Raw genomic sequence first — 14209 nt, 5'->3', positions numbered from 1 at the left:
AAGTTTTCCATTCAGGATTGGCAGAACAAGAACCAAAATTGTCTTTTTTTTAGGGAGATGAAGGCCCGATCGGACCCCCGGGACCTACGGGATTTGAGGTGAGTAACGATTATTTTGCTATTTATCACAAAGGACTCGAATGGAACGATCCGCGACGGCATTATATTAAAATAAATCAATACAAATGTGCTATGAAATGCTATAGCCGGTGAATTAAAATGGTAGCAGGACATATTTTGATCACAAATGATCAAAACATTGACACAAATGGCTTAATAATTAGATTGTAGTTTTTTTGGGGGGGTGGCTGCCTTGGCTCCGCCCACTAAAAACCTCTCCAAACAAATGACGATGTCAAACTCAGAATAAGCTGAAGATTTCTACTAGCATAGGTGTGCTATTCCACTGTTTCCATTTAGCAGCACGAGAAAAATAAACAAGATCATCCATTCTGGTTGTGATGTCACAACCAGAATGGATGAAAAATGCACTGTTTTGAATGGATTCACTACAAAATGGATTTTAAAAAACCCTCCAGATTTGAGTCCCCAAATTTGTAAAAATGTTTCTTTCACCATTTCTTTGCACCATAAAATGAAATGTTTGATGACAGGAGAGCTAGTCACCGTCCGGGCGTCCAAACCTGGAATCCCTGAGTCATTTTCATTCAGAGTAGCTGTTGAAAAGAAAAGCTATTAACAGCACGAGGGCAACATGACATTTGGCCCAAACACGGTGGCGTGGTGCCAAGCGCCAGGCGGCCGGCTGGCCGCGCGTTACATCTGCCGCCGACTTGGCGTGAGCTGTCAACGTTGGTGATTTTGCTGTTTATTTCTAATCAAGGATAACCTTGTGCCCCGTTTAGGGTCGACTGGGCAGAAAAGGATTCCCTGGGAAGTTCGGGCCTGAAGGAGTGAAAGTATGTTTTCTTTTTTTTTTTAAGCCACAGGTTTTCAACAAAGCTTCACACGTGTTTAACGGGGGGTTGTCACTTTACGCAGGGAGAAACGGGCATCACGGGAAAGGTCGGCGCCATGGGAGAAAGGGTAAGAAACTCGGATTCATTCTTGATTTTCCAGTAGCAGGTCGTCGATTAATCATGCGAGTGCCACTTTAAACACAATTTGTTGCACAACAGGCAATGACAACACTTTGACATATTTTCTTTATCCTCTGCAAAGAGAAAATAGAGTCCCGGTGAATCATGTTTCAGTGCCAATAATAGATGTCCAATCCATTTGAACTTCCAGCAACAACGGATCGGACACCAGAGAGTTAAAGTGTTCCCTACGTATACATAATAATTTTACCTGTGTTTGTTTCAGGGCTTAGTTGGTTTCATCGGACCGGTGGGCGAAGTGGGAATGGCAGGAGAGAAGGTTAAAAAAAAAAAAAAATAATCTCTCATCACCAAGGTAGTTTATTTGAACTCTGAGCTCTTTTTTTATTTTATTTTTAGGGAGACCGAGGGACGATGGGTCTTCCCGGACCACCTGGAGAAAAAGGCTCAGATGTGAGTTTCAAGGATGGGGAGGAGACGTTTTAATGTGGGAGAAGGGTTGGCCTTTTAGGGACTTCTCATTTCCAATGCGTGGGCTATTCCCATGGGAATTTTGTACCTCGATGTTTGTTGATGAGGAAGACATTGGAGCGTGTCTTCTCAAAATCTCTCAGATTTGCTTGCCGGAAAACTCTCAAGCATGCGTGACTGATCACTTCCAATGACTTTCCCTCGTGGATGCTACTTCTAGGAGCAGGAAGTAGGTGTTGGAAAAGGCTAATTACCATAAATTCCACCCTGACTAAACGGCAACATCACATTTAGGAGACAAAAAATACAATAACAATACTATAATACTATAAGCCACGCGTTCAGTAAATATACAAACACGCTTAGTTGCGTTATTGGCAAGCCGCGTCCCAAACGGTGGCTACGTTTACATGGATTGGCGTTTATTCAGGTTAAAATCCTGACTGGTGTAAAAAGGGAATATTCAGACAGGATTAAATCCGTTCCGAACCAGATTTGATTGGGAACGCGAGGGGTGGTTTGTCGAGTTATAATCCGTCTTTATTGAGCAGTTATACGCGTTTCTGTTATTTCTGGGAGCTGGTAGAAGACAAAAAAAGAACATGAATCAACACTGATGGAACATTTAATCAGGAAAAGTGATTGGAAGGCTAACACTCTTTTTTTTTTTTTTTTTTTAGGGTCACCCAGGAACACCAGGAGAGACTGGGCCCACAGGACCAATAGGAAGACCAGTAAGTCACCATTTTTTTAAAGAATGAGTCAGTCAATATCGTTTATTTTTTTTTTAAGTTTGCCAACAATATTATGCTTTGAAAAACTTCACTTCGTGATTTATTTTTCAATGGAGTCAAAAGTCTTGAATCGCTGTTCACTCTACCTGAATAAATTCAAAAAGATATTTTACTCTTAGTCTTTTGCTCAGAAGGTTTTTGGTTGAATCTCCTCCTCCAATCGGAACCAGAGGCCCGCTAATCCCTCTGAAGTGATTGTTTTGATTGCTCCCGTCCCCAAACATCTTTACCGAGGGTCTGCCGCCAAAGCGCCGACCCCGCCTTGACCTCCCGTCACTTCAAATCCAAACACGGAGAACTAATTAGAAGGCTCCCCGCGACCCCCCTGCCCTCGTCGCCGTGACCTCGGCCGGGGGGGGGGCCGACCGGGAGCTGGCCCGCCCGCGACTGTCGCCCAAGCAAACGTAAACACACAGCGGTGCGCGGCGTTTTAATCGGCGATAGTGACACATCTCACAACAAACCCAGAGGCCGCGCTTTCATGCCTCGGGGTCAACGCAAATGGCAGGAAGAGGGACGGGGGGCAGGTGGGGGTTTCTGTCCTCCGTGACGCCGTCTTAGTCACATTTTTTTATTCTTTTGTGTCTCAGGGACCTCCTGGGGCGTTGGGGCCTGCAGGAACCAGAGGAACCAAAGGCTTGCGGGTACGTGAAACTCCTCGACTTCAAAGTTTTCTCGATGAACCCGTTGACAGTAGCTACATTTAGCCGAGGGGTGTCCAAACTATTGTCTGCGGCCCCGTTTTTATTGGGCGCAAAAGGAGCTTGCATCTAACCACTATATATTTATTCCATTTTTTTGCCATTAAATGGATTGGTTTAATTTTTCTAAAGAATTTTTATACTTTTTAATTTGTGATACTTTTATTTACTTTTTAATTTGTGATACTTTTAAATTTGAGATACTTTTTATTTTACTTTTTAATTTGTGATACTTTTTATTTTACTTTTTAATTTCTGTTATTAAATAGTATTATACTTACTATTCCATTCGTATAATAATTTTTAAATTTAATTTGTTAATCCTAATTTTTTTAAAAACAATTCTTTGGATCCTTCAATTCATTGATTTAATTTCAAATTATTTCTTTATTTGCCCATAGCAAAGTACATACAAGCTAATGCTAATTAGGACCTGAAATGTGGGCGGCACAACATTGTCCCCGCGGGCCGTGATTGGCTCCCAAATTTGCCACGCACATCCCAAATTAATCTAATAAACTAATTTGAAAGAGAAAAAAACCAATTTTTCCTGGATGAAAGGGTTCCAAGCATTGCACGTTTATCAACATCCGCGACAGCTGATGTCGGTCAAAAGACTTTTTCTTATTTTTTTTCTTATTTTATTTGTAGCCGCGCCAACACGTTACTTAACGTCTCCAGACGGGCTCCAGATGATATTAACTGACACGAGCGCGTGGCGTGCCAAAAGCTACTCGGCGTAAATCAGACGCTCGGCACGCGCCCAAACAGCGCGCACATGCGAGCTACTGTACAAAAGTTGTCGGGGTGTGCCGGGGGGCGGCGGCTCAGGGGGGGGACCCAAATTCTGCAGTCATGTGGGAATTGTAACCGCAGAGCATGTAGAACAAGACACCTAGACAAGACCTCAACATTTGTCATCCACAATGCATTGGAGGCCATCCAAAATATGCTCCAGGCTGCAGAATTTCCGAAGCTTCTTCCGTTTCAAGAGTTAGCTTTCCAAGTTAGCCTGGAAAGGAAGACTAACTACCCTAGTAGCGTATTTTCCGCATTATAGGGCGAAACTAAAAGACTTGAAATTACTCAGTCCGCCTTATATACGGATCGATATTGGTTCATCATTGCAGGAAATTCCTTCTAAAACACAACTCCTAACCACTACTACTACAGCTCAATCTAGTGAATGTATAACAAAATCACTTACTACTACTGCGCTTTATAATCCGGTGCGTCTTATAAATGAAACAAATTTTTAAAAAAATCATATATATAGTGCGACGTAAAAATCACAACCAAGGTAGTTCAAATCATCACATTGTTTTTTTTAATACTTATGTCAAACAAAATACTCGGAAGTTTGAGTTTGATTTATTTAATAAGGGATGGCACATATTAATGAACATTCATATTCATGTTAATGAACATATATGTATGTAAATATGTAAGATTGTAGCCTAGGGTTAATTTCCATATTTATACTGCATTGATTTCCACATGACACTTTGACCCCTGCAAGGCCGTGTTTAAGTAAGTGCTTCCATCTATTGTTGAAACTGAAAAGTGCTTCAAAATGTAGCCTCAATTATAGCTTCTTGTGCGGGCCATTTTCTATCATTTGGACACCCCTGATATCAATATTCTTTTTTTAATAGCTACCACAACAATGAAGTCTGGTCTATTTGAAATTGGGGAGGTCAAAGGTCACTTTGTAGTGTTTTTTTTCAGGGTGCCATGGGGCCCGACGGTCCAACGGGAGAGGCGGGGTCAGAGGGCAAGAAGGTAAAGACGGCCCAATTAGTCGTTGGGAAAGTGCCCTAAATCACCTTTTGAATGCAGGGTCCAGATGGTCCTCCTGGGAAAATTGGCTTCCCTGGATCCCAGGTGAGAATCAATCGATTTGCATGTACTAATTTTTTTTTGTCCGTGTCTAAATCCCTATCTTCTTTGGCTCCGTCACCCTCCAGGGGAAAATCGGGGAGTCGGGCGAAAGCGGGCCCAAAGGTTTTCCCGTGAGTTTTCGGCACACTGGAGAGCGTGGACCCAAAAGCATCCCCTTTTGACAATTTTGCTCTTTGCTCTTTTGCCCCCAAGGGGGTCCAGGGGCCTTCGGGGTCACCGGGCGACAAGGGAATCCCGGGCGAGCAGGTAGCTTCCTCTCCTATGTGTCGCTACGAGCTCGCTGCTTTAGTCGGATTTGACTTCAGACAAATCAAATCTTTGATTTTTGCACAGTTTATAAAAACTGTAGCACAATACATAGTGTAATCTGGGAATAATATTATGATAATATATTATACTTGTGTCCGCAGGGGCCGTCCGGGCCGCCAGGAACTCTGGGACTGTTGGGAGAAATTGGTCCAAAGGTAAGACACTGCATTTTTAATGTAAAAATATTTCCTGTTAAATGCTGAGAATTGAGAGATTATGGAAACATTTTTAAATCCAATAGAGATTATTCTGGATTAGAAATCTAGTGTCGTCAATGGCATCGCATGAGTTTTTTTTGTACATTTAAAAAAGGGGCTAAGTGAACAAAATTTTAAGTTAAAATGGATTATTTATTTATTTTAAATTTATTCATTTAAAAAAAACGAATTTTGTTATTTCTTTTTAAAAAACCGGTTTGCACTGTGTGTATAAAAATCCCCACCCATTCCTTTTTTTGTCCTTCAGGGTCCTCCTGGCAGTTTGGGAGAACCGGGACCGCCGGGAGAGCCAGGTGACAAGGTACTCTTCCTTTTTTTCTGTATTCTTCCAAGTTTTAGAAGCAAAGCAAACATAAAAAATAAAAAAAATGCTCGTTCTTATGTGACAGGGAGCCTTCGGAGCAGACGGCAACATCGGAGAGCAGGGACTCATCGGACCCAGGGTAGGAAAAAGGATTTCAACCTTTGCGTCTTAACCCTTGTGAGGATAAGCGCTTTCAGAAAATGAGCCAATCCAAATCCACTTGTGGTCTTGCCCGAGCAGGGGGAGCCAGGTTTGGAGGCCGAAGCCGGTCCTGCCGGTCCGGACGGAGTTAAGGTGAGCGCCACGCCCAACCGGATGCGTTTATTACATTTTGCCGTGGGTTCATCCGTGATAACCCATGTGTGGACGGCAGGGTGAAAAGGGTGACGTGGGCCAGGAAGGGGACGCCGGTGAAAAGGGCCAAAGCGGATTGGCAGGAAAGGAGGGCCAGCCCGGAAGTCCCGGAATCCCCGGCGTGAGAGTAAGAGTCGCTCGTTACTCTGCCATTGACGGGAATAGACGTCCAAAGAATGATGGCCGCTAGCCCCAAGGGTTTGGATGTCTATTGTGTTTATTGCATACATGAATTCATTTTGAATTTGTGTTTTATTTTAGAATTAAAAAGGCTATGTAAATGTTATCTTTTATTTCGTTTTCATTGTATTTATTATTATTTTTATTCCTTTTTCCATTTAAAGAAAAAAATGTTAATGACTCAATGTAGCTTTTCTTCTTTTACAAACTAACACAGCACTTATTTTTTTCAGGGCCAGGAAGGGAAATGCGGTAACATTGGAGAAAAAGGCAAACTCGGACCAAAGGTTAGTTGTCTGACACTCCCCTCCCCACTAAATTTGGACTAATATATCAGTCCAATATATATGGACTTTTTTTCCAAGATCATAGCTACGCCATAGACAACATAATACAACGTCAGTCATGTTTAAGCGACGATCTTTCTTAAGATTGACCGATACGCTGATTGATTTATGGACAATATTTTTCAAGATCATACAATATCATAAGACGATTAATGCACCACCTGTTGGCCAGTATTTCAATAGCAAGCATCAGAAGCAAAATTTGACTGAGTGTTAATCATGCAATTGCCTTGCATAATTAACACACTGTTAAAAACTATTCTCTATTGGCTAAAATGATTTATAAAGAAAATGATTATCCGTGTAAATGAGTGGACCTCTAATGGTCGCTGTGTATTTCAGGGCGCCAAAGGCCAGCAAGGCCACCTGGGAGAAAGCGGGAGCGCCGGCAAGACGGGGCCACGGGGCAGCGTGGGGCCCAAGGGCTCCAGAGGAACCATCGGACACGTGGTATTGTCCCCGTCCCTGGCAAATTAAAGCCCAAAAAAAAATACTTTTGTTAACTTGTCTACGGACTGTCGTGTTTTTCAAAGGGAGCTCCGGGGCGAATGGGTCAACAGGGAGAAACTGGACTTCCAGGATACGAGGTACGGCAAAAATCTGAAGCTCTGACTCTGTGTCGGGTGTCCAATCGCGTGGTGTCCAGTCAATTGAAATGAGTTCATCATTTTTTGGATTGGAGTCCGACCACTGGCAATGGCAATCAATGACTTAACAAGTATTTCATTTGCCTTTAATCCTTTCATGCACAAAGGGCTTTTTTAAAGTTGAATCATTGACCTCATTGGCTGCCTTTGCCACATGTCCGTCAATAAATGTTGGATTGGATTGGACGTCGAGAAAGAAGAGCATTCACGGGCACAATTTTTGTATTGCTGTCAATGGCATACAATGATTATGATTTTTTTGTTTTGTTTTAGTACAAGGAGCCATAACCATTTCTCCTTTTAGCCATTTTATGTTCATCAATTTAGCTTTTTTTTTACATACAATCATGATAAATCTTATATGATTTTTTTTTCTACATGTTTCTATGCTAATCTAGAGTCATTGCTAGTACTTCAATGTTTTTAAATACCCGAAAGGACTGAAGGTTTTCTGCGTAAACTTTGGAATGGCTGTCCACAAATTCACAGTAGAAGGATGATTGGACGTCTACTGCTGTCAATGGCATCCACTGAGTTCAATTTTTTATTTATTTTTTAACGACAGGGTCACACAGGACCTTCTGGCTCCATGGGGCGTCCAGGACCAAAAGGTGTAAAGGTACGCCATCACTCTACTACTCCACTCTCATTTTCCTCGCCGGCGCTTGGCGTTTAGCTTTTGTTGGCCTCGTGTTCACGCAGGGCGAGCAGGGCGACGACAGCAAAAGGGAGGGTCCGGCAGGACCCCAGGGCCTAATGGTAAGTCGCGTCTTGGGCAGAGGAGTCGGCGAATGGCGGGTTTCGAACGCTAACCCGCGTACGGATCTCTCAGGGTCCTCCCGGCGACCGCGGGGAGAGGGGCGAACCGGGCGACACGGGCTACAAAGTAAGTACGCCGACCGCTCGTTTCCCACCCAAGGCGCCACGCTGACTTGTTTTGCCAGGGCCAAGTGGGCGTGGACGGAGAACGAGGCCGAGCCGGCGCTCTCGGACTTCCCGTGAGTGCGTCGCCCGCCACGCGTTCCGCCTCAAATGGTAAACCGTCTTTTAACGTGTCGCCCGTGACCCGCAGGGCCACCCGGGGCCGCGAGGCTTTGGAGGACCCAAAGGTGCCAAAGGAGATCAAGTAAGACCGGATGGATGAGCAGTGGAACAGATTTAAAAAAAAAAACATGTTTTTCTAAGACGTTATTTTCTGTGTTTAGGGTCAAAAAGGCAAAAAAGGTCACGTGGGCGTAAAAGGCGCCCGAGGAACTGAAGTGAGTCCCATCCGCCGTTTGTTTACGATCGATTTTGTCCAAGTGACGATCATCCCCGTTCTCCCCCGCAGGGGACGGCCGGGTCTATTGGACCCAAAGGCGTGGTGGGCAGGGAGGGACAGGAAGGCGTGGCCGGGATGGACGGAATGGCGGGAAAGGACGGAAGCAAAGGTGTTCCGGTCAGTGACGGATCGTCATTAACCCTTTAATGCACAGTTGTGCTTTTTTGTTTTTTATCTGAAAGGGCATCATTTAAGTCTTTGGCTGTCCTTAACGACGCTAGAAATCCAAAACAAAAGCCCTACTTTTGCTCATTAAGATTTTTAGCTTGTTAAAAATACAAATTGGAAAAGCTTGAACAGCAAAAAGGCCTTCAAAAACTCTTAGTTGGCTCAGAAGATGTCTTTCTGGGTGCTATTAAGTATATACAATTGCTAATCCATTTTCTTAAATGATCAAAAATAGACCCTTGCCATATAAAGAATAAAAAAATATAACACTTTGCCTTAACATGCCAAAAAGCCACTTACACAAAAACTTAGGGCGCTAGCGCTAACTCATTTAAATTGCGTCCAGGGTGAACAGGGAAACGACGGCGAGACGGGCCTTCCTGGGAAAGCTGGATTTCGTGGAAAAACCGGTGTTACGGGACTCCCGGGAGATCAGGGGGCCTTTGGACCGAAGGTAAGACACGTGAGAACTTCTTCGATTGGCTGGACAACAATTGACCAGCACATTGAGGGATGTTAGACAAAATGATGGGAAGGAACCAAAAGGTGAATTTTGGTCATCCTTTGTGTCCAGGGGGAGCGAGGCCTCGGCGGACAGAGCGGACCTCCGGGCAAAAGAGGCTTTCGGGGCGGCATGGGACTTCCGGGGACGCCGGGAGACGCCGGTCCCAAAGGACAAACTGTGAGTGTCCATCCTGGTTGAAAATGGATGAGGTACGAGCAGAAACTCATAAATTTAAAAAATGGAATTGTCGTCCAGGGCGACGTCGGGGAAGCCGGCTTTCCCGGAGTTTTCGGGGTTTTCGGGCCAAAGGTACGGCGCAAAGAAAGACAGTTGTGTGGTTCCACATCAAATGTGAACAGAGTGTCTCTCGCTTGTTTTGAAGGGGCCTCCCGGAGACTTGGGTCCAAAGGGCATACGGGGGCCAAAAGGGCCTCAAGGCACAATGGTAGGAAGACGGACGCAATGTGTCCCCCCGCTTTTGGATTAACGCATTCTCTCCGTTCAGGGAAGAAGTGGCATCGTGGGCCCCGTGGGAATTATCGGCCCCAGCGGAAACGCGGTAAGTACCAGGCAGATTCGCAACCAGTTAAAGATCGTTTTGGATTCGTTTTTTCCTAAAACTTTATTTCCGGTCAACATACATTAGTGACAATTCCTACGTATGTTTCGTGTCTTTGGGAAAAGAGGCTATCGAATTTGTTTGGATTCTTTGATTGGGCTGATGTGTTCATTAAGAGAGAAAAAATAATAATTTAGAGTCTAGCTAAGCATACCGTAAGTTTTGGCTAACATCAAAAACAGTTATGGTATCAAGAAATTGTTTTTTTTTTTTTCAGGGAAACTAAACACGAAAGACAATTTAAAAAAAAAAAAAAAAATCAGAATTTTCAATCTGACCAATTGTAATTGTGCAAAAACGTGATGTCATGCTTGTTTCCAGGGCCCCAGAGGACAAAAAGGCAACCGTGGCGCCATGGTAACTATCCTCCGATTATAACCATTGTGTATTATTATCATCATCATTTTAATAAGAAAAATGACCCCCAACATTTTTTGTCTTGTTTCTGCCTCGCAGGGAGTACAAGGACCTCGAGTATGTCCCGCTTGCTTTTTCATTTGCTACTCTATGTCCACATTGAGCATCAGTTTATGTCTTTTTGTCTCTGTCAGGGCGCCCCCGGACCCCGTGGACGGCGCGGACCACCGGTAAGCTATTCAATGGCGTTCATTTCTAAAAACGTGACATTTTGCGCTTAATTTTCCCTCTTTTTGCTTCTTTCAGGGTCTCATTCGCGTCCCTCCGTCCTTTGTAAGTAACTATTCTGACGAGTGATAAGCAAAGGAAGCTCATTTTTTGTGGTTTTCCCTTTTTAGAAAGAGGACGGTCTTTTGTTTATGGATTCACACAGCCAGTTGAGGAATGAGGTGAGTGAGTTAGCGTACCAGATGAACAGAGCGTGAAAGGCTGGCGTGTTTTTTCGTGGTTTAGAATAAGCTAGCGATGGACCGGCCCATGCTGGACCAGGGCGCAGAGATCTTCAAGACCATCCACTACCTCACCAACCTGATCCAGAGCCTGAAGAACCCCCTGGGGACCCGGGACAATCCCACCCGCATCTGCAGGGACCTGCACAGCTGTGAACACAAGTTAAAAGATGGTACGTATGCCAGGTCTTATTTCAAAGGAGCAAAAAAAATAATAATAACGTGACCGTTTCAGGCACTTACTGGATCGACCCCAACCTCGGCTGCACGTCCGATGCTGTCCAAGTCTCCTGCAACTTTACGGGCGGCGGACAGACTTGTCTCAAACCGATAACGGTGTCCAAGGTACGGAAAAGTGCATTTGCATCTCTTTGTCATTGCGTCGATAGAAAACGTCAAATATTCGCAAAATCTTAAACACCTTAACGTTCTTTTTTTATTGGGATGACTGTATAGTTACCACGTCACATATTATGATTGGAAAAGCAATGGCTTTTCATTCAAATATATCATAGTAAATAATAATAATATTTAATTTACTCTGTCTACTTAGTAGCAATGGTTTTGCATTAAAAAATATATAAAATATATTATATAATAGTAAATAATCATAGTATTTCATTTTCCCTTTCTAATTAGACATTCAGGAGTTTTGTTGTTTTTAATTTTTGACTGACATTGCCAAAAGGTGTGTTTACAAGAAATAGGTGAAAAAATAGGTGTCAAACCTATGGCACGTGGGCAAGAAGTGGCCGATCCGGCCCGACGGGCACTTTGTAGCTCATTCATAGTAGACGTAAATGCTTTCATTTTTTTCCCGACAATCTTGTTTACGAGTTAGTTGATCAAGTGCACTTTGCTTCATTTCCTACCCACAATCACATTCATTTATTCTGCCCTCAAAAAAGCGCCTTCAATGGCAGCCAATCAGGAACCTTAAAATGCCCAAAAACCAACGTGATGTGGAACCTCTAACCAAAATAAATGAACTCAAAAAATTCTTGAAATACGGGTTTGTTGATGAAGGCGGTTTGGTTCAAAAAGACAGAAAAAAAGTATTAACTTATTGTGCAAAAAATGAAGCGCTGGATTGGATAAGACTGCCGTCCCTATTTTTGCGCTCACTTTGCAGCCGGCCGTCACGGTGGGCCGCGTCCAGATGAACTTTCTCCACCTGCTGAGTGCCGAGGCGGTCCAGCACGTCACCATCCACTGCCTGAACGTCTCCGTTTGGACCGCCTCCCGACATCTGCCGGCTTCCCGGGAATCCGCCGTGGCCTTCAAGGCTTGGTCTGGCCAAGTGTTCGAGGCCAGTGGAGCGCTGGAGCCCCACGTGGAAGAGGATTCGTGCTGGGTATATTTTTACACTTTCAAATTCTGCACAAAATTGGGGGAAAAAATTGTAACGAGCAACGTGCCCGCAGATGAAAGACGGGCGCTGGCACCGGACCCGATTCGTGTTCCGCTCGGCCGACCCGTCCCTCCTGCCCGTGACCGACGTGTTGCGGCTTCCCGAGAGCGGCTACCACTTGGAGATGGGTCCAGTCTGCTTCAAGTGAGCCGTTCCGACTTCTTGCAGGCGGAGTTCTTGCACTAATATCCTTTCAATAGCTTCTTCTTGCTCCTCCGTTCGACAAAAAGTCAAAAAAAAAGAAAAAGAAAAAAATGCCCGCGCCGCCTCTCTGGACGGAACATTTCCAATTTGAAGGGACGCCGTCGTGTGTGCCGATTCGTCGGAAAAGATTATAATAACTTATTATTTGTTTTTGCATTCCGAATCCATTCTGAAATCGTACGAGGAAAAAAATATATAATGTATATATGTATTCTTATTCTTGGCTACATGTTTTCCCATTTTCAAGTGCAATAGAAAAGGAGAAAATAATATTGCAGGTTGAATTTGATTTCATTTTGGTGCTGATCTCCTTCCAATATTACTCATGGGGTTCATTTTTATTGGATTTTTTTTCTTTTTCAGGCAGAAATCAAGTGTATTTATTATTAGTGTGCACTCCAAAAGGGAGATTGTAAAAGTCAGTGGTGTGAGAAAAGACTTATTAGAGATACCACTGATGTGAATATCTTGCAGCTTTAGACGGAAAAAAATATTTTAGAAAAATATATGGAGCTTTTGTTGAAATATAGATTTAAAAAAAACAAAAAAAAGTTTATGAGTTCATTTGTTTCCATGCAGCGCCCTCACAATTCAAATGAATTGAACATCTATCGCCGTCAATGGCAGCCAATGAGTTAACAATAAACGAACGAAAGGTGCTAATCATGTTGCCGTAATTACACCACTCTGCTCGCGTATTCTGTGGTTCATAGTGCAGGCTCGCTTGGATTATTTTCAAATTAAATGTTTAAAGAATCTTTACACAGTATTTTTTTTGTACAGTTCCCCTTTAAGCAGCTGTGTATGTGTTAGTCACCCAATAAACATGTTTGTTTGTGTATCGTGGATCCCTCTCTTTGCTAATTTAATATTATTTAATTTTTGGAGCAGCAAATTCATTTGTCAGATTTTGCAGAATATCTTTGTACCATTTTATATCGATATATACACATACATACACTTGCATATGTAATGGTACAAAGATATTGTCAAATGTTAGTTGGCCCAACTGGTCTTGGAGTATATATATAAATATATCTAATTTCTTTTTCATATGTGTACATTTTGGTTTGCCGGATAACAAATTTATTAGAATATAAAAATGATAATGTTCCTTTATGATAATACACCTTGTACTGTAGTATCAGGAAAAACAAAATGCAAATGTGTGAACTGTGTTTTGCTTTTGTAATTGTGTTGTAAACAGGAAAGTCAGTCAAAACTGACATTTTTGTGCATGACCATCGAGCAAAGGGTAAATATACTTTTCTGTTTGTCTTTTTATTAATACAACCGGCATATTTTGGTAATATTTGAATATGGAGTGAAAGGATTTTACCCTGCAAAATGTATTGGTTTCTGCTCTCAACTTGGTGTTCCATTTGTTCAATAAATACTTTCAAATTACGTGTAGCTGGTTACTTGAAGCATTTCTGCGTTAAAACTGTGACAATATAACAAATATAGCAATTTTCATTACATAATAAGTTGATCTGGGTGCACTAGACGTTCTGATTTGTGCAACATTACAGAATGATGTAAATGCGTCAAATTCCTTCTTTGACAACCACTTTGTTTTTCGACCCGCCCAGAGTTGTTTGTTTGGGCCAATAGCTCGTTGCTAGTAACATGATGCCTTCCAGCTTCCTCGAAATGTCGAAATTTCTAATCTTTTACCGGTACTTGCCATTAAATGTAAATAATAATAATATTAAGGGTGATTTTGTAATAGTTTGAAACACAAAGTAACGTCAAATTCTTTTTAACAACCATTAACTTCGCCTCAACTTTGGTGAGGTTTAACAATATCCGACGTTCATTGAAAGCA

General features: G+C 42.8%; 1 protein-coding gene across 1 annotated transcript in view; it reads left to right on the top strand.

Annotated features, from left to right (window-relative positions):
• The window catches only part of LOC144091286 (uncharacterized), a 38422-nt gene extending 24634 nt beyond the window's left edge, over nucleotides 1-13788 (top strand). The window contains exons 22-61 of the mRNA XM_077623504.1: nucleotides 54-98; nucleotides 866-919; nucleotides 1002-1046; nucleotides 1326-1379; nucleotides 1460-1513; nucleotides 2212-2265; nucleotides 2916-2969; nucleotides 4755-4808; nucleotides 4866-4910; nucleotides 4994-5038; nucleotides 5121-5174; nucleotides 5339-5392; nucleotides 5703-5756; nucleotides 5845-5898; nucleotides 6000-6053; nucleotides 6133-6240; nucleotides 6527-6580; nucleotides 6983-7090; nucleotides 7174-7227; nucleotides 7853-7906; nucleotides 7990-8046; nucleotides 8120-8173; nucleotides 8232-8285; nucleotides 8360-8413; nucleotides 8493-8546; nucleotides 8618-8725; nucleotides 9123-9230; nucleotides 9351-9458; nucleotides 9537-9590; nucleotides 9664-9726; nucleotides 9787-9840; nucleotides 10222-10257; nucleotides 10357-10374; nucleotides 10452-10487; nucleotides 10564-10590; nucleotides 10656-10706; nucleotides 10771-10939; nucleotides 11002-11111; nucleotides 11899-12120; nucleotides 12191-13788. Coding sequence (XP_077479630.1) covers nucleotides 54-98; nucleotides 866-919; nucleotides 1002-1046; nucleotides 1326-1379; nucleotides 1460-1513; nucleotides 2212-2265; nucleotides 2916-2969; nucleotides 4755-4808; nucleotides 4866-4910; nucleotides 4994-5038; nucleotides 5121-5174; nucleotides 5339-5392; nucleotides 5703-5756; nucleotides 5845-5898; nucleotides 6000-6053; nucleotides 6133-6240; nucleotides 6527-6580; nucleotides 6983-7090; nucleotides 7174-7227; nucleotides 7853-7906; nucleotides 7990-8046; nucleotides 8120-8173; nucleotides 8232-8285; nucleotides 8360-8413; nucleotides 8493-8546; nucleotides 8618-8725; nucleotides 9123-9230; nucleotides 9351-9458; nucleotides 9537-9590; nucleotides 9664-9726; nucleotides 9787-9840; nucleotides 10222-10257; nucleotides 10357-10374; nucleotides 10452-10487; nucleotides 10564-10590; nucleotides 10656-10706; nucleotides 10771-10939; nucleotides 11002-11111; nucleotides 11899-12120; nucleotides 12191-12325 — 2724 coding nt within the window. The 3' untranslated portion in view covers nucleotides 12326-13788. The remainder of the gene's footprint in view (nucleotides 1-53; nucleotides 99-865; nucleotides 920-1001; nucleotides 1047-1325; nucleotides 1380-1459; nucleotides 1514-2211; nucleotides 2266-2915; nucleotides 2970-4754; nucleotides 4809-4865; nucleotides 4911-4993; nucleotides 5039-5120; nucleotides 5175-5338; nucleotides 5393-5702; nucleotides 5757-5844; nucleotides 5899-5999; nucleotides 6054-6132; nucleotides 6241-6526; nucleotides 6581-6982; nucleotides 7091-7173; nucleotides 7228-7852; nucleotides 7907-7989; nucleotides 8047-8119; nucleotides 8174-8231; nucleotides 8286-8359; nucleotides 8414-8492; nucleotides 8547-8617; nucleotides 8726-9122; nucleotides 9231-9350; nucleotides 9459-9536; nucleotides 9591-9663; nucleotides 9727-9786; nucleotides 9841-10221; nucleotides 10258-10356; nucleotides 10375-10451; nucleotides 10488-10563; nucleotides 10591-10655; nucleotides 10707-10770; nucleotides 10940-11001; nucleotides 11112-11898; nucleotides 12121-12190) is intronic.
• Nucleotides 13789-14209: the final 421 nt, after the last annotated feature.

The sequence above is a fragment of the Stigmatopora argus genome, chromosome 16 (genome assembly GCF_051989625.1).
Source record: "Stigmatopora argus isolate UIUO_Sarg chromosome 16, RoL_Sarg_1.0, whole genome shotgun sequence".
In the NCBI taxonomy this organism is placed as follows: Eukaryota; Metazoa; Chordata; class Actinopteri; order Syngnathiformes; family Syngnathidae; genus Stigmatopora; species Stigmatopora argus.
This window is presented reverse-complemented; position numbering and strand designations above follow the sequence as displayed.